Source organism: Acipenser ruthenus, chromosome 27 (genome assembly GCF_902713425.1).
Source record: "Acipenser ruthenus chromosome 27, fAciRut3.2 maternal haplotype, whole genome shotgun sequence".
NCBI lineage: Eukaryota > Metazoa > Chordata > Actinopteri > Acipenseriformes > Acipenseridae > Acipenser > Acipenser ruthenus.
The window spans coordinates 21,621,597-21,642,955 of record NC_081215.1 but is presented as its reverse complement, the minus strand read 5'-3'; the positions used below and the strand labels follow the sequence as shown (position 1 = coordinate 21,642,955).

Here is a 21,359-nt window from a genome sequence, read left to right as displayed (position 1 = left end):
TACAGCTGACCAAAATTGAATCTCCAATGTAGAATTCTTCAAGGGCTGGCAATATTGAGAAGTATGTTCTCCCACTAGCTTAAAACATACACCTCATCAAAAAACAAACACAGAGCCAAGTTAGAAGTGGTACCAGAAGATCAAGTACCATAACAAGTCTCTATATGAAGAACATTTAGACCTTCTTCGGGCATGATGTTTATGATACTAACGTGTGAATAGTCTAGGCTTTAACAGACTGACAGCCATTACAGTTTTGAATAGGACTTTTGTTTATATTTTCAGAGTGATTTTTTACTTTCCTCTTCCATACATAATTTAATCTAACTGTTTGCTTTCGCAATTCTCTCTGTTGGTGGTACATTCCTGACTCGTTGGCAATGTACATGTGCTCCACACAGACTGCCCAGCCTGCCCCCAGCTCCCTCCACCCTGGAGCCAAAGCTGTCTCCACCTGCCCTTCCCTTGACTCCTCTGCTGCTGCCAGTCTTAAATCTCATGTAAAACCTCCATCTCCTAAACTTGCTCCACAGGTACTGTACTGTATAAAAGAGCATGACTTCACATGCTCAGTTCCAAGGCATTCAACTGAAGGTGATTGTAGATTTCATTCACTACATATTGAAATAGTTTAGTTTAGTTTAGTTTATTCACTTCATGCCAGCAGGCCAACACAGGAACATCCCAATAGTGCGAGCAGTAACACAAAGAGAGACCTAAATAGTTCATACTCAATAAGATATACTAACAATAAAACAATAAGATTATTCCAGGTATTTTTAACAGTGGGTTAAGGAAAGTTCTCGGTTTGCGTGCCTTGCGTGCAGTTTGCGTGCATTCTACTGGTTGTAAAGAATCTCAGTCATTAGGGGAAGCATCTTATTGGTTACTGGGGAAGAAAAATCTATGAAGGGTGTCCCTGGTGACAGAGATATAGGAGGGCAGCTACTGTAAATTATAATTTTAGAAAGCTTGTAAATTGTACTGCAATTTTGGAAATCTCTCAAATTAAACTGTAATTGTGGAACGCTCGTTAATTATATTATAGTTTATAAGTACTCGTTTCACACTTTAGACTTTTACGTCTATCTTGAGAACCTCTTATCCAGTATAATTTACTGAGTGTTTTAATTTACGAGCGCTGTTAAATTATGATTTCGAAGCCCTCATGTTGAAGTTTCTGGGCTCAGCTGAGATGTCGGGGTGGATTCCGAGGTCTGAAGGATATATAGCAAATGCTTCACATCTTATGACAACTGTGATGCTGTGTGTCCCGTTTCATTTGTTTTATTACTCCATGTTCTCATGTTTGTTACTAAACTGTTTCTCTGTTTCTCAACTGTTTCCTTTTCTACTTCTGGCTAAAACGGACTTACTAATGTAACCCAGGATCTAGATAAGCTGTCCTATAGAAAGGAAAAGCCACTTGAACAATTGAAAAATGGAAATTTGGTGAGTGCCTACCCCTAAGGACACTTAGCTGAAAACAAATGTCTTTCTTAAAATACATGCTTTTTTATAATCTAACTCATCCCTATAATGAGTACTTTTGCTGGTGTTATGTTTAGCCTTCCTGCTGCAACTTCCATAAACTATAAACTTTTTTTTTTTTTTACCTATGTTTAAACACATTTGTTTTCCTGTTAATTAAAAAAAAAAAAAAATAGTGGTACATATATGTTGCATAAAGTATACTTTTTTATGGTTTAAAAATAATATAATTTTTACTAAACAATTTTTTTTTACTAAATCTGTAAATTAATATGCTATATTTGTTCAAATAAATTTAAACATACATGTCTATGAAAGGTATAATCTCAAAATATGTCAAATAAAAATGTTTTATCTTTTTTTTATTTAGTAAACCGCATTTGTGTTGTTTACCTATTTGTTACTAAGAGAACTTCCTAAAGTTTAGAATCTTCGCCTGTTCTGTTCTTATCCTTCATTGAATTGAACATCTTGTTGACTCTTTTTTCTTTAATTGTAGTGCGTTACAAACAGTACTTCTCATGTAATCTTTCACAACCACCATTTTGAAAACAAAGAAACGAAACACACTGAACCCATACATACGTCATCAGGCCAGGTATTTCTCAAAGAGCAAGGCATGCTTTTGTGTAACACTTGCATCCATTTACAAGTCTACTATATTATTATTTTTATGACTGCAAACGTTTCCGAGAGCAACATTTTATGTTTTTAACTGAAGTAATATGTTACAAAAATAACGATAGCTGCTTATTTTTGTTTGTTATTACACAGATGGAACATTTTGCATTGTGTTGACGAGGACTAATAGTGTTGTGCAAGACTTAACTGCTTATTTGACCAGCACGTTTATCACTCTGTTGCACAATAAGGGGCATTTTGTCAAAGCCTTTACTCTGGTCAGTAATTAACTCTTAAAAGGAAAGAAAAAGCTACTGTTATACATTGAGAAATAAAACTGCCAATATACTTCAGATAATGTTTATGCAGTTTTCTGTGTCAATCAATATTGTTTTTATTGCAGAATGTTAACTGTCCTGGGTTTTCTAGTTTTGGGTGCATGTATTTCAAACCTATTAAGCTTCCACTTAACTGATTTCTATGTTTACCTTGCAAAACCTCTTTCCACTCTGCCTCTCTTACTTTCCCTGTTCTTTCCACTCTTTTCTCCTCTGCCTGCCAGATGACTGTGGGGAAGGTTTCCTCTGTCATAGGATCTGTGGCTGAGGTACTAGTCACTCTCTATGAGAATGACCACAGACCCAAACCACGTTCTACTTCCCCTGTGCTGGTAAGCCTTACGATCATAGGCAGTTCAAGGATTATGCTAGCAAAATTAGGAACTTCTTTATCAAGGCATTAGAAAGCTTTAGTCAAGTTAAGAATGACTTCCTATACATTCTCTCAATACACACTCTCATTTTGATTAGAGTTAGTAGACAATAATACATTAAATAGAAAATAAACCTGGTTTTAAAATCTTATTCTGTTTGTCTTTATTAAAGGGGGAATTCAGATTTTGGTTCTGAAGGTAAAGGTCTGTAGCCAGACTGCAGGTGTCCATTCCCATCTAGAGTAATATACTGTATACAGTGTTTGTTACCTTTCACAGACCAACACATCCAGGCAAGGGGGCAGATACCAGAAACCTGGCTTGGTAACAATATTGTCCTTGGTTAAGGGTCATATTAAAAGCCAGCTTATGCGCTAAAATCCGGTACATGACCATTGCCTGTCGAATGCATTTACTGGGCTTTAATAATCTCAATCATAAACGTACAATTGCACATATTTCAGTAGGACAATATGACAGTAGAACTTTCCCATAATACAGTTGACTTCCTGTTGTTTTTTAAGTACTCACATGCCCTAAATGGTTAAGACAATGTTGCCATAAGCAGGCGGTCTGTTGTACCCAGTGTATTAATGCTGAACGCTGTACTAGCCCCCTGGTTGAGCTTCATCTGCTCCTCCTGCTGCTTGTGAACCTCCCCTCTCTGCAAGTCCCTTTCCTGCTGAATGTGCTGCTTCCCTTTCCTGTTCCTCTCCATCTTGTAGCCGAAAGGTAACTGATACAAGCGCAAATGGAAAAATACTGGCAGATATTTTATCTTGCAGACCACATGGCTCACCCCTCCCTTTGCACCTTCAGGGAAAATCGCTTATATCAAACTTCTGGTACAATAGAACTCTAAAGATATGAACACATCAGGTATCAAGGGCGTTCCTAAATCTGAAATGTCTAAAACTCTGAAGCTTGTATTATTATTTTTAACCTGGTTTTATATGTGTGTATTGTATTAATAAAATGTCTACACTTTAACATGAGGAGTAATAATAATACACCATAAAGTAATGTAGGAGAGCTCTGTATAACTGTTAAGCATTGGACCTTCAGGTCTTTTACAGTCGCCAGGTGCCTTGTTTCTGGTTTGAAGTCGTGAGTTTGGTTGACCGTTCAGTTTGTAAGTGTAGTGTTGTAACTTTCAGGTACTACCGTTATATTGTGTATTATGATTTAGGCCAACACTGCATTGATACAGTTTGTTTGCTTCTTTCACAGAAACAATACCATGAATTTCAGTAGTGTGTGCCACTCATAAAGTATAGAAAAAATAGTGACTTGAGCTGCCACAGCAGTCATGAAAATCTCACACAGAAACAGCTGCATTTTACTGTATTGGCAACATATTGTAATACGATTTCCTATTATATTACAATAATGATCTAGTACACACACGAGGTACTGTAGTGTACAATAAACTTTACTCTACTAATCCAAGGACATTAGTTTCACTTTGTTTCAGTTGTTTCTAGATTGCAAATCACTTCAGTTTAAAGGCTTTGCATTGTAAAAAACATATTTTCATATACCATTCTTTTTACTGTCTTACTGAAATAAGCCATAATCAATGCCTGTTCAGTACTATGCAGTAGTTTGGCTTGTGTTGAGACGGCCAGATCTTCTGCAGAGGTAATGGTAGTGGCTTCCTATCCCATTAGCTACTCCCCTTCCTGGAATATATGCTGTTGAAGTCAAAGGGCTGACTGGTTGCAAAAGGCTGCAAAGTCGCTTGTGGTGATGGGCTGTGCTTTCAATAATTAAGCTCCATGCGCATGCCCAAGGGGTAGATTCAGTAAAAACATACAGCACTGCATTATGGCCTGTGCTATTTCCCTGCTCTAAGTAGGTATTCAATCAAATTTCAAGACAAAGGATTTCAATATCTATATATGGTGCCTCTGAAACGTTTGATTACATTTCGCTATGGGACAGGGAAATAACACAGGTATTTTTGATTGAATTGGCCCACTCCTACCATAAGTAACTGAACAGAAAGATAAACCATTGTGACGGGGTACTCCCTGCCCCGTCACCCCCTGTGCATACTTTATGTTTTGTATTTTTAGTATTGTTATTTAAAGGTACTGTCTTTTGTTTGAACGTTGTTTTGTTGTTAAGTATTTTACAGCATGGATGGGGTTAAAATTCCCCATCTATGCTAAACTTGTGTAGAATGTGACCGTCTCCAGATTTATTAATTTATTGTTAATCTGGAGATGGTCACATGTATAAAAATCTGCAGCTTTGGCTGAACGGGGTTGGTGTTCAGAGTGGAGAGACGTGAGTAGTGAGATAAAGAAAGTAAGAATAAAAACAATTGCTACTCGTGCTGGCTATAAACCAGCATGTTACTTGTTTTTGTATCTGTTTGTTTATTTTGGCCACCATGCCATTTTGTTTTGTATAAGTGTTTTGTTTTGTTTATTTAAATATTTTATTTATAATTAAAACTCGCGCACCAGTGCATTCAACCCCAGTATGTCCGGCTTCTTCCTGGTTTGCCGTCACCCACAAGCTATCCTACCACACCCATGTATACTTTTTATATATAAGGTCACACCAAGGACAATTTATCTGTCTGTTGAATTATCTTTCCTAGACAGATATATTTCTATGAAGTGTTGAAAGAGTTCAACAAAAAGCTAATTCAAGCTATTAAAAAAAGCACATTTTGCACATCCTTAATAATTTGTTGTCACTGTTTCAAGTACAGTAATCCGTTGCATATCTGGCTGCTGTGGTACCAGAGTAAGGACGGATATGTAAAAAGGTGGATAAGTGAATCCTGTTTTAAATACCATTATACACAGCTGTAACAATTATTATATTGACACGATTATTGTTTTGAGATTCAGCTTTTATTAGGGAGCTCCCTTAGATCCCTTGTTTAGGAAGATATAGGGTATTGATGCTTGTGACAGAGTAGCCGTCTGCCGTGTGAATGCGTGCATTCGCTGCTGAGTGACAGGCAGGCAATCGAGACGGAGGTTAAAGTTGATACGCCCCCCGCAGGCGAACAGGATTTATTTGCATAGCAACACAATGAACAGCTCATGTGACACTACCAGCAATGGTTGCGCACGGAGCACATACAACACAGTGTACGAAAACTTTGGCGTTGCTGAAGAGGTTGATCATGGCGGATAAACAGTTTGGGCAGATATGTGACGGGTGGATATGCGACGGACTATCGTATAATTATTCATTGTATTATTCATTGATCTTCCCAGGGCTATCTGCGTAAAGAGTTCCCCCAGACACTGGGTGGCAATGACAGCTGTCACTTCTGTACGAAGCGTGTGTATGTGATGGAGCGGCTGAGCGCGGAAGGCAGGTTCTTCCACAGGGAGTGCTTCAGGTGTGACTCTTGCAACACCATTCTGCGCATGGGCATCTACGCCTTTGACACAGAGGAAGGTAATATGGGACAGCAAAAGGTTTTCACCATTAAAGAAACTGTCTCAGAATGAAATCCCTTTGTGTGAAGCACTGTCAACACTCAATTATTGGCAAACGTTTTTTTTTTTTTTTTTCTTTCTGTACTAACATTAGTATTTGTAATTATTTCTCCCTGTTTGGGTTGCTTTATTCTGTTGACTATGTTATGAAAGTATGCTGCTGATCATCCTTTAAATGGCTTATCATCTTAAAGAGTTATCATGCTATGATAATGTAACACCTCTCATATTTTTTACCAGGTAAATTTTACTGCAAGACACATTTTGCTCAACGCAAAACCAACAACAAGCACAGAAAACGGAGAACTGAGTTACAAAAGGTAAAAAAAATCTATAACAAATTCTCAAAACACTAATAAATGAAGGGGGATTGCCCCGTATGTATCATGACACTTTTGGTTAGTTAAAGCTGTGGTAGCACCACCAAAATGCGCTCCGACGCTCATAAGCCATGCACCTAAAGGCGTGTCAAGCCTTAATTATATGCGTGGGCAAATTGTAGATGGGGCTCATTTGGAAATGAAGTCTGTGATATGAAAATGAGATTTATGAAGCGGCAGAACAGCAACACCGGCTCTAAAAGGGTCCACAAACAAGACGATTTCAAATAGGTCTTATTTGGGCGCAAAGAAAAATTCAGAAAGCAGCTGATAAGAAAGAGCATTATGGCAGCAGTCATAGGGGCCCGGAAAAGTCACTGTATTTTGAAATGAAATTCACATATGACAATAAGAGCACTACTTTTCACTCCACCTATTTAGCTCTGCGTCGGTCGATATTGATACATGTCCTTCTAAGTGATAGTAGCCAATCCTATGTTAGGTAATATGCATTATATGTAAATATATTATATCCAATGTGGTTCCAATGAGTTACTGGTAAAGAAAAAGTACTGTACATCAACAGCTTAGTTTTCAGAATCTGCTTTAAGGTTACACACACGGTACTTGTATTTTGGTTTACTAACCACGATGTTTCTTTGCTAAGAGGCTAAATGGCCACAACCTATTAGATTGCCATTTCAATGTTATCAGAGATTGACTGCAGACTGTATTTTTAGGAGGACACAGGGCTGTCAAAGCAGGAGGAGGCTTGGTCTTCCCCAGACTCAGCAAATGCCTACTCTGCTGCCAGCACCTTGGAGGACAGCCCCGCAGGTACCATGGATTCCTTCCTTAGGAAAACCATAAGCTGGCCGATGCGTGTGATGCGGGATCTGTTTGATATCCCCAGGCGCCTGTCTTGCTGGATGCATGGTGTGGTGCACGCCACCGGCCTCCATTTAAGGGACAATGCTGACGACTATGCCTATTTGTATGAGCTCTTGAGTCTCGGTGTGCCATTGCTGTGCATGCTTCAAGAGGTCCTTGTGCACATGTACCAAGAAGCAGCTCCCCCCACACTTGAATACATGCTTGAATGGGCGGAGAACTACTTGGGAGTGAAACTTATTTGAAGATATGGTCCCCCGGGTACCTGATGTGCATTTCAGATTAGCGGTTACCGAACGAGAAAGTATGTACTTGGCTAAGGCAAAGAAAGATTGCCTGACCTATTTTATTCAGGCTTTGAACAGGTTACTACTTGGTATTAAAATCTCATTAATACTGTGCAAGTAAGTAAGGTAGATATACTGAAAGCACTTTAACCTGGACTCTCAAGCCCTGTAACTTCACCTGGGCTGTAGAAGAGTCGAAGGTTGATTTCATATGAATAGTGATCTGATTCAGTCAGAGGGTTTACTGAAATGTGCAGAACCTGTTACTATATACGTGCAGCAGCTATGCATTTTGCAAAGTGCAATGGAATTGCCAAAAACAATTTTTACAAGCCATTTTTTAAGTATTGTTTTTAACTTTTTAAGAAAGAAGTTTACATTTTTATACTGGTCATTTTGTTGCCAAGAAATATGAAACTAAATTTAAAAGTCACGGTTGGCTGAAACGTATGTTTTGTATGACAGTGTGTTTGTGTTTTTTTAACTGTATGCACAGTGCTTTGCTTTTGAATATACGCGTTTGAATTTATTAAATGTGTTTTATTTACTATTGTAACAATTCACAGCCAACAACAAGTTTACACATTTTACTATTAAAACTCTAACCTTTGTCAACACCAGCTTCTATATAAAAAGCATCTTCAGATTCAATGTGCAACCACATGTCACTGGGAGGAGACACACGGTACTTGAGCTGTATGCCATGCATAAAATTGTGTGTTTATGGGTGTGAAATAATGCTAAACATTATGGGTTTCCACAAATCCATGCAAATCCATTTCCATTGCCATTTTACTTAGATCAACCCCCCTGTGCTTATTAAATACTAACCAAAAGAAATCAGGGTTTAATACAGGATATCATTTCATTATCCGGTATAAAATTAAATACTTTCATATACATGCAATATAAAGTAGCAACAATAAATATATTAAGTTGATGTTGCCAAAGGTTTATGCTTTAGATCTAAACCAGAATTTGTACACTGGAAGTTATTACATTTGAATACATTCATTAATTTTAAGATAGATGTTCAGTTCAGGGATCATGTACTATGTCCTATGACACTTTATTACCAGTTCAGTTTTACGAAGTCTGTTGATGTTTGATACCTACAGTACAGTTGATGCTTTGAGGAGATAATTGAGATTTACAGCATCATCTAAACGTGATTGTGGTAGGAAACTGTGCTCCAACAATGAACCATTCTCATTGAACAATCTAAACATTGTTCACAAAGCACAGGGACTAAAATAACAATCATGATCAAACAAGTAGCCTATGAGCTCTGAATTTCCTGCTAATGCTCCTTAGATAAAGATTTCTAATTGACTTATAGTACCATTACATTGGCTTCTTGCTTGAGTGCAAATGAGAAGGTTCGTTATTTGTTCTATTCTAAAACAAGAAAAGATTTTTTTTTTTTTATAAGTTGGTCTGTTTTTTTTTGTTATTTTTTTAATGGCAAACCTCCTCAGATTTTTCCTTCTGTTTCTTTGCTTTAACAAAACTAAAAACTCTTTTTTCTTATTTTCTTTCCCCAATCTCTCTCTCTTCCTTCAATTTGCTTGTAGTCCGTTTGAACTTTCCAATGATGCATCCAGTTGTAAGCTGAAGCATTGCAGCTGGAAGGTGAATGGCCTATGTTGTGTTTTGTGGCTTGTTATAACACATTAACCTTGTTGAAAAAAACGGCATGGGTCTTGCATATTGAAGCATGTCAACATTGTTGGCAGAAACCATTCTAACCTAGCAATGCACTGACTGTGAGAGAGCTTAAATCAAGTAGTTGTTTCTTACCCCTTAAACTTTAATATTCCAAAACAGATATCTGATCAAACACTGTAACTTGGTATTATTGACACGCAGTTCAAAAAGATAGCAAGGGACTTGAAACTGCTACATAAGAATCCCTTCAATGCTTTACTATGGTATGTTTGATGGGGTTTATTTTACTAACAGAAGTGCTGTAGCATTTTTTTTTTTTTATAAACATTTTTTTGGCTTAAAAAACATAAAAATTGCACGTTTTATTTAGGCTGCGCCTTGTTTAAATAGCCAGCTCTTTCTGTCTCTCTGTATATTCTATATATATATATATATTCCTATTTTATCTTCTGTTGCAGCACCCGCTTACCTTTCAGAAAGCCAACCAAGAAATGTGTCTTGTTCTTCCTAAATATTTGGGTTGTTGTTGTTCATTCAGATGGTCTTCATTTTGCAATTAAAGAATTACATTAAAATGTGTATCTATAAAATCACCTGCAGTCCTGTATTTTGCACACAGTGAAAACATGTTTAGCTTTATTTATAATATTTAACGCTGTAAGAAAAATAAATAAATGGATTGAATGCTTTATACACTTACTTGTTTCCTCAGTTTTTTTACTACCCTTGTTTTCTTTCATTTTTTGTATTATATCCAATTACTAAAAAGTTCAAACTGCAATACCTAGCAATTAAAAAATGAATACTATTCTATTACTGTCAAAAGGGTTAACAGATAAGAGATGTTCAGTTCATAATATATTGTATTACTTGCAGCAGTTGGAGGTTTTTAATGGCCCCTTCAAACTCTGTAATAGCTGAAATTAAACACAGGGTATTCAAATTTGTCTCCAGAGAATGTTCCTTGTTACATAAAATACCTATAGCTGATATTGTCATCCTGGACTTACAACCTTCTCTGAAATGTAAAAAATATTTTAAAACTGCCTAGGAAACTGCCTGGAAACAGCTCTGCTAACCATAAGCAAATCCTTTTAAAATAACTTGGGGGGAGATGATAAATAATTATGTATTAAACAGGTACTGTAATGTTTATTAAACACCTAATAAATTGTAAAAAAAGCTGTACTTTCCAGTAACATGAAAAGTACAGATTGTACCTGCCAAAAGTTTAAAAGACATCAGAGTTTTCTTAAACAATGTGTTGATAGCGTGTGTTTAAATAAAGTGATTTATTGTGTCGCGTTACAATGTTCATGGGTGTCGTCATTCTTTTAAACCAATCCTCACATAAATCTTGTGTTGTAATGTTATCATTAACTCAGATTCCAAAAAAAACATCTCTGCACAATTTCTCTTAATTAAAGCAACTGTGTCATTGACTGCTTTATCCAAACCTGTCTTTGCCTTCAATGGCATTATAATGGATTTGATATTTAGGCTGATTGTAACCTTCATCTGTGTTTGAGATAAGAGACAAAAAGGAAGAATATGCATTAGGAACATGCATCTGGATTCAGAGTAACTGCACTTTGTGTAATTACTTGAAACTTAACCAAGACACATACATTGCAAGAAGAAAGTTAAATCTGAATTATTCAGAATAAATATGAACAGGATTAGAGACAGCTGTGATTCTAAGTAGAGGTAGGATCATGATGCCAAGACTATACACAGTACATTTTACTTTAACATTTTACACTTTATCCACACATTTTGCTTAAAATATTGATTAACTGATACAAAAATGAGCAAGGAGAAGAAGCCATTCAGATAGTTCATTGAGGTACCTCACTGGCTATGATATTACCTTTGATCAAGTTTTGTGAAGGTCTGCTAGATGCTTTCCATCACTGATAAGACCTGCAGGTTGACATGCTGTATCAGAAACATTAATGGGATTCTTGTGGGATAAGGCCATCATCGTGAGATAAACTTTCCACAGAAACTCTACTGTAATCAGAATGGGTGCACCAGGATATAGCCTTCAAACTGACAAGGCCAGAAGCGTCATTTGCAATTTGGCTTATCACTGCCTTTTAAGGCTTGTGTTTGCAATACAGTTTACAAATCTTGTTGGCATGTGAACACTGTTCTGCAGTATACCAGGGACGGAAGAAATTGATTTCTGAGTGGAATGAGTTGGTTTATTCACCAGTATAGTTCTGTAATGACACCTGTATCATGTTCAGCTTGGTCCAAGACGCTAACCTGGTTAAGATGAATTTGCACTGTAGAGATACAAACTTAATAACTGCACTAACATATTATATATTTATTTTCCAAAATCACTCTGATGTTCATGGCTGTATTTTGCAGATTTGTCTAAAAGATGTTGCACTGCAAAATCTTGAATTCTTTACAGATACAGAATTTCTAATGATTAGTGCTGGCTATTCATCCAAAGCCAGTGTGATTCTACATCTCTCTGACAGGCTCCCTAGGTTCTACAAAATAAATACATCTGTTCTAACTTTAGTCTTACTTTAATTCAGGCAGTTTTTGTTACACTTGTTGTCAAGGTTTTATTGTAATGTTTTTTTTCAAAAACCATTGCTGCACTAGGGTTCAGAAGCAGACCTGGGGTAAATATAGTTATAAATATGGTTTGTGAAAAGTAACTGTTATTTGAAAATAATTAAATACATATCGCAGAAAGTAACTATTATTTGAAAATAATTAAATACAAATTGTAAATAATTTAAAATAATTAAATACAAATTGTAGAAAGTAACTATTACAGGTATTTGAAAATAATTAAATACAGATTGCAGAAAGTAACTATTATTTGAAAATATTTAAATATGGTTTGAGGAAAGCAATTATCATTTGAAAATATTTAAGTGAGTAAAGTAGTTGAAATACATTGAAATACTTTAAACTCTTCATAAATATGTAACTGTAACATACAGCAGCCTAATTATTGTCCTGCATTCTAAGCAGGTTAAGTCTTGTCCTTGTTAACCACTCAATTATCTTTTGGAAACTGCTCTATTTCAATTAGATTTAATTTGATCAATTAATTGAAATAGTTGAATATTTTATTATAGTGGGTAAATATTTGAAAACAATTACATTTCTTTAACCACTGGTTTAATGACCTGTTTTGAAGTTATTGAATTGAACACGTTAGCATTTTCCTCATTAGAAATCCTCCTCAACCATTATGTGGTAATTGCAAGACTTGGTACATAATTATAAATTATACAGGGTAATAATTAGATTTTAGTTTTTGATTATTCATTAACTATTTGGGAATAGTTGAAGATATATATATATATATATATATATATATATATATATATATATATATATATATATATATATATATATATATATATATATATTAAATATTTTCAAATAGTATTTGTTTTCTGCAAAACAATTTAAATATTTTCAAATAATATTTGACTGTGCAATTAATGTTTGAAAATTTAAAAACAAAATTGATTTATTCGAGCATATATATTTAAATATTTCAACTATTTGAAATAGTTGGTGTTTACAAATGCAATATCAAATACACCTATATTTGTCCCAGGTCTGTTCAGAAGCCAAAAATTAGTTTAACAAACTAGATGAGAGACAATAAAAAGAACACTGTCCTTCTTCGTGACCCACGTTATTTTCCCTATTCAGAGCGAAAGGGAAGCGTTTCCAATTAAAGGCTTTACAGATATTAACACAATCATTTCATATTTTTTATTATCACAGGTTCCTCTTGTTTCTGATTGAATAGCATTATTGAACAAAGAAATAAAAAAGCGGCAGTCCTTAAACAATATTTGCATGTGTTTGGCCAACAGTATAAAGCATGTGTCTGGCCTTTCAGTGAACAACACAGAACTTAATCTGCCTTCCAGCTGCTCTGTCTATTTACTGAACTGTACCCGAGTACATGTGACCTGTGTTTATTCTTGTTCCTGTTTTGCTCACCACACCTTCTTGAATTCCATGGAACTGTAGCTGCATTCCTTTTCCACTATGTCATACATCTGAAAAAAAACAAGCCCGCAGCTACAAAGTATATACTGCAACTGGGTGCAACACTGCCTTATGTAAGTGTTTGACACTAATTTTGTAACTAGATGACATAAACTTCTTTCTTTCTTTCTTTGCTTTTTAAAATCAATGTTACTTGTGTCTGTTTTCATGGAGAACTGGTATCAAATCAAAGCAGTATCGATTCAAGTTTAACTTAAGGAAACTTCAGTTTCAATTGATGTAAATTGACCATTATTGGAATTGATGCTGGTGAGGAACTGTGTGGAGTAACTGGGAATTTGTGGGAGCAGCCTGGCTGTAGTGAATAGCCAAGATATACCGAATGTTCAAAGACGGAGAAGGTACTCAAAAGTGGGCCTGCACAAACCCTTTAGTTTTCTTTTCCTGACTGTAATTGGCTCATGGCCTTTTTCTATTGGTTCTGATTGGCCCATTGCTCCATCACTCTAGATATCATTTATACACATACTAGTATCTAAGAGATACAAAAGAAATACATTTTCCAAAAATAGGAAACACTGAACTTTGAATGAAAGGAGCACTGTCTGGCATTCACCTTTCAACTTTTTTCTTAATGGTCAGTGCAGGCACCAGAAGAAATTGATTGGGTTGGCTGCAAGTCTGTATCTATAATGGTGAAAAAAAAACAATACTTTCATGTACTTTTTTATAAGGTTTTGATCAGTTATAGAGCTTTTATCTTTTTATCTTTTTTAATGTGCATGGTGCATTATACTGTAAACCATTTAAACAATAGAGGGCTTTTAACTTATTTTTTTTTAAATGAGACAAAAAAATAGATTTCTCTTTGGCCTTTGTTGCTCTCCTTTTATTTGCTTGTGTTGCTATTGAACCAGGCAGATTTTGATCAACAAAACGAGGCAGAGCTCTGTGTAACGTCCGTATCATGTTTGAATTGGCTTTGGAACAGACGATGTTTACATGAACTTGCTAACAATTCATGTCATTGACTTCTCTGCTGCCTCCTTTTTCATGCAGTCTGTAGGGTCAAAAGTGTTCCAGAGCATGATGGGAAAAACAGTGTGGCTTCAGTGGAGGAAACAGGTTTTGTTATTCTTGGTCCAGAGGTCACGTGCAGTATCAAAAACCAGACAAAGGGTGATTTCTGCTTCATTGGAGCAGACATTACATCACCTACTGTACTACCAATTAGATGAGTGGGAAATGACCACTTAGTCATTAAAGCATGTGTATGCAGTCATATACATATCCTGTTCTGAGTGTTCTGCAACAAATGATGCAGAGCAATTACTTGCCAGTATGAAATATTCTGCCAATATCTGAAGCATGGCTTTCCAAGCATATTCAACACTTGCTTTAACAATGAATCAATCATCGTCACATGGGGATAGCCCAAACAAAGACTTGTGCCAAACAAAGCAAGTTTAATTTGTATATTTGGGGATTGGGATAGAACGACGTATAAACTCCTGACTAAAGTTTCTAAAACTCAAGCTAAATTGCTCCAATATGGAATTAGGCAATCGAGTTGATTAAAACAGGTATCAACAGTAAACATTTGTTAAGTAAGAAATGGTGATGAGTGCCCAGGTAATGGGCCTCTCATTTGAGTAACAAGTCATCTTCACGTGGAATGTCATATAGAATGAGTTCTTCATCGAAACTCTTGCAACATAACATGGAGATCATAACCTTCTGGCAGTGCACGTCCTGGTAACCAGTGACGCCAATGCATAAATGAGTAAGAACCTGGTACCTATTTGATTTCACACTAGTTACTGTATGCCTGTATTCACGAACACAGCTCACCATGATGATGTTGATAAAGACTTCTCACCCAGGGATGCACCTACCTGCAGAAGTCATCAGCAATTTTAAAATAATTTTGTATGACAGACGGAAATGGAGACAGCTGTGTTTCTGAGCAGGGTCAACATGCCAAGATTATACACAGTACATGTTATACATAGTACATTCCACACTTTATCCACATGTTTCGCTTAAAATATTGGTATACTGATAACAATTTTAGCAAGGAGAAGAAGCCATTCAAACTGTTAATAGAGCTGCGTAACCTGACTAACTCCTCCTTGTGCTCTGTCTTTCTGGTGAGATGTTGTTGTAAGTGACTCTGCAACTGATGTATAGTTCACACACCTTTGTCTCTGTAAGTTGCCTTGGATAAAGGCGTCTGCTAAATAAACAAATAATAATAATAATAATACATAAATAATAAAAACAAACCTTTCGATTGATGTACCTCCCTGGCTCCTCCCTCTGACCTTTGGCTATGCTATTACCTTTGAGCAGGTTTTGTCGGAGGTCTGCTAGATGCTTTCCATCACTGATAAGACCTGCAGGTTGACATGCTGTATCCCTCAATGCCAGGAACATTAATAGAATCCTTGTGGGAAGAGGTCATCATTTTGAGATGAACTTTCCACAGAAACTCTGTGCTGTAATCAGAATGGGTGTGCCAGAGATAGAGCCTTCAAACTGCAATATGCAATTTGGCTCATCACTGCCTTTTAAAGAGTAAGTAGTGGGGTTCCAAAAAATATAGCGTTATACATTCCCAGGTGTTGTTAACACTGCAGAAATTGATAATAAAAAGGGCTCTGGCTTTTCTGTTCTGTACTACATCATGGCTCATTATTACTGTGTTACCTGCTTGACAATGTGGGCAAGAATCCTTACACTATCAGTGCACTAGAGCGGCCATTTTGAAAAGAGCTTTGAAACAGACTTTAAAGTTATAAGTGTAAAAAGTTGTCAGGATGTTAACAATGAAAAGAAAAATTGCAGGTGCGTTATTTAAACAGAGACGTGTAATGCTATATTTTTCAAAACCCCACTACTTACTCTTTAAGGCTGGTGCTTGCAATACATTTTACAAATTTTGTTGGCATGTGAACACAAACACAAGGTGCTTTAAAATACAATGGCTCTTCAGTATGCAACCCAAAATGTTAGCATACTTCACTTTCTTAAAATTTTACCTTGAAATGTACTAAAAAAAAAATCGTTTTATTGCTAATTTATTGTCTACAGTAGAATTTAAGAAATGTGCAATGGCGTCCTCTAAAACCTTTATCGGGTGAAATTCCTGGCTTCTGACTCACTGTAAGACCTCTGGCATGGCCTTCTTTTACCATCACAGCTGATAAATGAATTGGAAGCCTGTCCTAATCTAGAAACATGTTACTTCTGTTTTTAATAACTCTACTCTTTTATTACTGTGTATTATTGTATTTTTGTATTTTTTTGTTCTGTATTTAAAGCGCTTTGAATTGTATTGTACACGAATTGCGCTATATAAATAAAGGTTTATTATTATTATTATTATTATTATTATTATTATTATTATTATTATTATTATTATTATTATTATTATTATTATCATTTAATAATAATATTAAATTGTATATTTCAAGTATAAAAAGCCTGGGAGAGGGACATTTGATGATTTTTTTTTTAAGCAGTAGCTACATATGGCCAATTAAATGGATCCAAGATCAATCTGAATTGGTCGTCCTGTGAAAAAAAAGTCAAACATGGAAAGTATAATGTTTCACAGTATAGCGCAAGTACATCCTAGCAGACTCACTGAAATACCACCCACCTTTTAATTTGTCAATTCAGTTCAGGTGTCTTTTCAAACTTGTCACTAAACCCCAGATCATTATTATTTGTTTATTCAGCAGACGCCTTTATCCAAGGCGACTTACAGAGACTAAGGTGTAAGAACTACGCATCAGCTGCACACTTACAACAACGTCTCACCCGAAAAACAGAGCACAAGGAGGTTAAGTGACTTGCTTAAGGTCACACAGTGAGTTGATGAGTGAGGGATGAGGGATTTGAACCGTGGACCTCCTGGTTACAAACCTTTTTTTAACCACTGGACCACACAGCCTCCTATGATACAGAGAGAGAAACAAAGTTGAGCTTTATAACACTAAATAAACAGAGTGCAGCACATACTTAGAGATAGCACAGCAGTTGGCTTAACCATGTATCCATTTGACATATCATTAACACCACTGAATACTGTACATGATCGCCAAGGCCTCCTTACTGAAAATAACTCTATTGATGAAGGCATTAGAGGAAACATGGTCAACTTAGCTTTACCTCATATAACTGAGTTATAATCAGGTTTATAAAGGCTTTTCATTCTGATGGGCTGAATTTAATATAAACCTGCTTCACTGCGCTTATAAGTAAAACAAGTGCACTGGTAACCAAAAATGTGATCTATTTCATAGTAATGAAGTACGACTGGAGATGTTTATTACCCATTTTATCACACACCTAGAGTAGCTCAATAACTATTCTGGCCTGCCTGAATCGATACTGTAAGTGCCACATTTTCAAATACATAAAATACATACAAGATTTGAATTGGTATTACTAATGATTCCCCAGATTTTTTTTAATGTACTCAAAATGTAAATGATTGGGTGGCGATTAAGCAAAACAACATTGTAAATGAGTGAAGCTGAATGCATTTGGTACAAACTACCTGAACAGTTAAGCCTGCTATACCCCCTTATGGAAGGAAGCTAAGTACCTCAAAAATGAGCGGACACTCACCTTTTCAATTGGATTAGGTAAGGATACATAAGTGTTCTGCACGTGAAAAATGTATAATAAAAAAATAATGCATGGTTGAATGTAAAATAAGAACAGGTCATGCATTTAAAAGATTCTAAATACTAAGCTACATTGAGGTAGATTTCCAAAGCTTTCCCCCAGTCTTCAATTATGGAAACTTCTATTTTTTTAAAGAAGAAAAAACATGAAAAACTGTCTGGTGTTGCAAAACTAGAACAAAGCAACTAAGTTGCTTATGTTTCTCAGTTACATTCATGTGGAGTTAATTAAAGACTGGAGTAAATGCTTTGAAAATCTGCTGCATTGTTATTTTTAATTATTATTTTTGGCACAATCCTTTTGAATTATAATATTTTAAGAGCCTTTTTTACAAGAAAATATGCAAGCTTTTTCACCGGAGCTTATACTTTTAGTAAATCTGACTGTGCCTATAAATATTTTCCAGCTATCACAGTTGATTAAAGCTATTTATTGGTTGCTATTCTTCATAATTCTTGTCCTATTTTAATTCATTGCTTGCTTACTAATTTTAATAATTGATATAGATATTTTGTCCAGCCATGCAGCTATCCAGTAAGTTTCAATCATCACAGCCATCACCATTTGACAGGCATAATAGATGGAGAAGAAAAATTCAGATAAGTATTCTAATTCTAGGCTCTAGCCCTTGCGACTGATTCATTCTGGGATCGGTATTTTGGTACATCAGCAGTGTTAATTCCTGTATTATTATTGTATTATTAATATTAGCCTACGGAAATAAATACCCAGCTGGACAAATGTTTTCACAGAATCACCAACATTGCATGCACTAAAAAGCAAAACACTAGTCCACAGCAACTACTATTAAATCTAAACTGCTTTAACACTGTACAGAATTGAGAACCATACTCAAAAACGTTTCAATGAATCCAGCTCAAATAGTCCACACTAAAGGACTGTTTCATGTTTAGTCTGGCTTAATGCGTACAAACACTATTAAAATTGTTCGGTTACAGTTCCTAGCAGCGCAATGGATTGTGGGACTTAATACGATAGTATCCCACCATGCACTGTCTGTTTACAACCTTACAAATATGAAGCCCATGCCCACAGAAGACATAGCGCTGCTTAGCATGAACAGTATGGGTTTGTTTTTTAAAAACACTATCAGCGATGGAGAAGGCATCAACGGTCTCGCCATAGGCAAGCTTTGCATAGGCTCCATCAACATGCCATAAATATGAATTTCCGTGCCACCATACTCCTCATATAGGTAAATGGGATAATATTAAGACTGACAGTATTGGGCACAATGGTCTGTTCAAAGAGTTGTCCTAATAGGGAGCTGCTAGGAAGAAAGGAGATTGCTTTTTGCTTTTTATCATGAACTTTATTAAGACAACTCTTATAAAGGGTGGAGTCAGGATACAAAATATAACTGCAGCTGTTTTCTGTAATGTAAATGGAAAATCTTTTTCATTAAGCATTCTGAATAGGATGCTTCACTGTAACCATACCTTGTGAATGTTAGCAGGATATTATTAAATAGAATAGATTATTATGCAGCATTGCAACAATTTGCAGTGTTTTTAGCTGTTTATTGTATTTCAACTTACGTATGGACATTTGTCATTGGTCAATTTAATGTTAATAAACATTCACCCACTAGAGGGTGCTGCTGCTCTCTAGTACACTAGTCTTGATAAGCAGACGTTTATCTGTCTGTTTGTTTTTTGGCAGTTATAACCTTTCTATGACCCGGGTACATCCGATTTGACTGTAATCAGTGCATTCCATAGGCGTATCAAAACACATCAGACTAATTTGAATAATCTGTGTAGTCCCCCATGAGCCACACATGGGGTCCGGAGGTGATCATCAACACAATGAAAGGGATTGAGTATAACACGTTGCTGTAATTATTTTGCCATAAAAATATAATCTAAATATAATTGAATAGTACAGGGTGCAGCCTGTCTAGCTGTGAACATCATTCACCGTTCATAGCAATCTCCTGGGCTATATATATATATATAGATATATATATATATATATATATATATATATATATATATATATATATATATATATATATGATTTTTCTTTATTTATTTTTTCCTAGCTTAGATTGGTTCCCTCGCATGCCATCTGGTGGCCAGTCTATTCCCTACCTACTTGACCAGCGTGACATGAGTGTGATTGACTCCTGGATGTGGGTATGAACAACCAGTGGACAGTGACTGCTGCTGTTATGATTCCAACATGACTTGAGAGATTGCAAGTCTGCCACTTGGGCATATAACAACATGCACCCCAAAACACACCCTTGATTCAACACCATCATCTCTAAGGCTGCACTAAAGAACTCTTATACTGAATTCTAGTTTAGTTTCTGAGCATCTATATTTAAAAAAAAGTACAGCGACCTCTCTGCAGGAGGGGGTTAGCACCGTCCTCCCGTGCCACTTTGCTCGCTTAAAATACCCCTTACAAAAATCTCCCGGTCAAGTGTCCTGGGACCGTGACAGGTATGGACACCAATACTGAAATTGAAAGTACAGTATAATACACATTTTATAATGTGGATCATTCACATGTAAGACATGGATGAAAATAGAAATTGGAATTTCAAAGAGGACACCTTAGCTTTACAATATATAAGATTGCAAGCATATGTGTTAGTATACACATGCACCATTAAGTCATTATGAAGACACTTGACCCAATCACTGGTGTGACATGCCTTAAACATGCCTTAAATGGAAAATGAATTAATATATTTTTATTCTCATATTTATATACAGAAGCTCTCTGAACAAAGTTCATTGGAGCATTTACAAAAGCATTCTGAATCGTGCAGCCCAATGGAGACAAGTACAGACAAGAAGACACCATCACCCATTGCTGACAGGGAAACCTATACACCATTTACAGATACCAAAGAAGGAAGCGCTGAGAGTCTGTTTCCAAGTCCTTATTCTACAGACACAATCGAATAATTGTCACTTGCCATGATGAAGGAAAAAATGCAGATGTACTGTATATAAAGAAACGACACAGCTGTAAAGGAGATAATAGAAACTCAAGAGCTAGTGATCATGTTAGTTCTTCAACTAGTGCTGCCAAAGTTCCTTCAACTGTGGGTTCCAGTAGCGTGATGGAACTGTTAACAGACAGACAGGAAGACTGTACAGCAAAACAAATAGTTGTCTTAGGTGAACAATACGATAAAAATACACAAAACCAACTTATT

The 21,359-nt window shown here is 36.0% G+C and overlaps 1 protein-coding gene across 15 annotated transcripts in view; it reads left to right on the top strand.

Moving 5' to 3' along the window:
* LOC117432252 (F-actin-monooxygenase MICAL2-like) overlaps positions 1-10,155 on the top strand; it is a 49,504-nt gene extending 39,349 nt beyond the window's left edge. For 6 of the 15 annotated variants that reach the window (XM_034053888.3, XM_059002186.1, XM_034053889.3 and 3 more), the window contains 7 exons: positions 402-533; positions 1,390-1,452; positions 1,991-2,089; positions 2,675-2,782; positions 6,067-6,253; positions 6,535-6,614; positions 7,355-10,155. In XM_034053888.3, the coding sequence (XP_033909779.3) occupies positions 402-533; positions 1,390-1,452; positions 1,991-2,089; positions 2,675-2,782; positions 6,067-6,253; positions 6,535-6,614; positions 7,355-7,750 (1,065 nt within the window). In that variant the 3' untranslated portion in view covers positions 7,751-10,155. The remainder of the gene's footprint in view (positions 1-401; positions 534-1,389; positions 1,453-1,990; positions 2,090-2,674; positions 2,783-6,066; positions 6,254-6,534; positions 6,615-7,354) is intronic. The other 9 variants (XM_034053893.3, XM_034053891.3, XM_034053892.3 and 6 more) reach the window with 9 other exon arrangements.
* Positions 10,156-21,359: the final 11,204 nt, after the last annotated feature.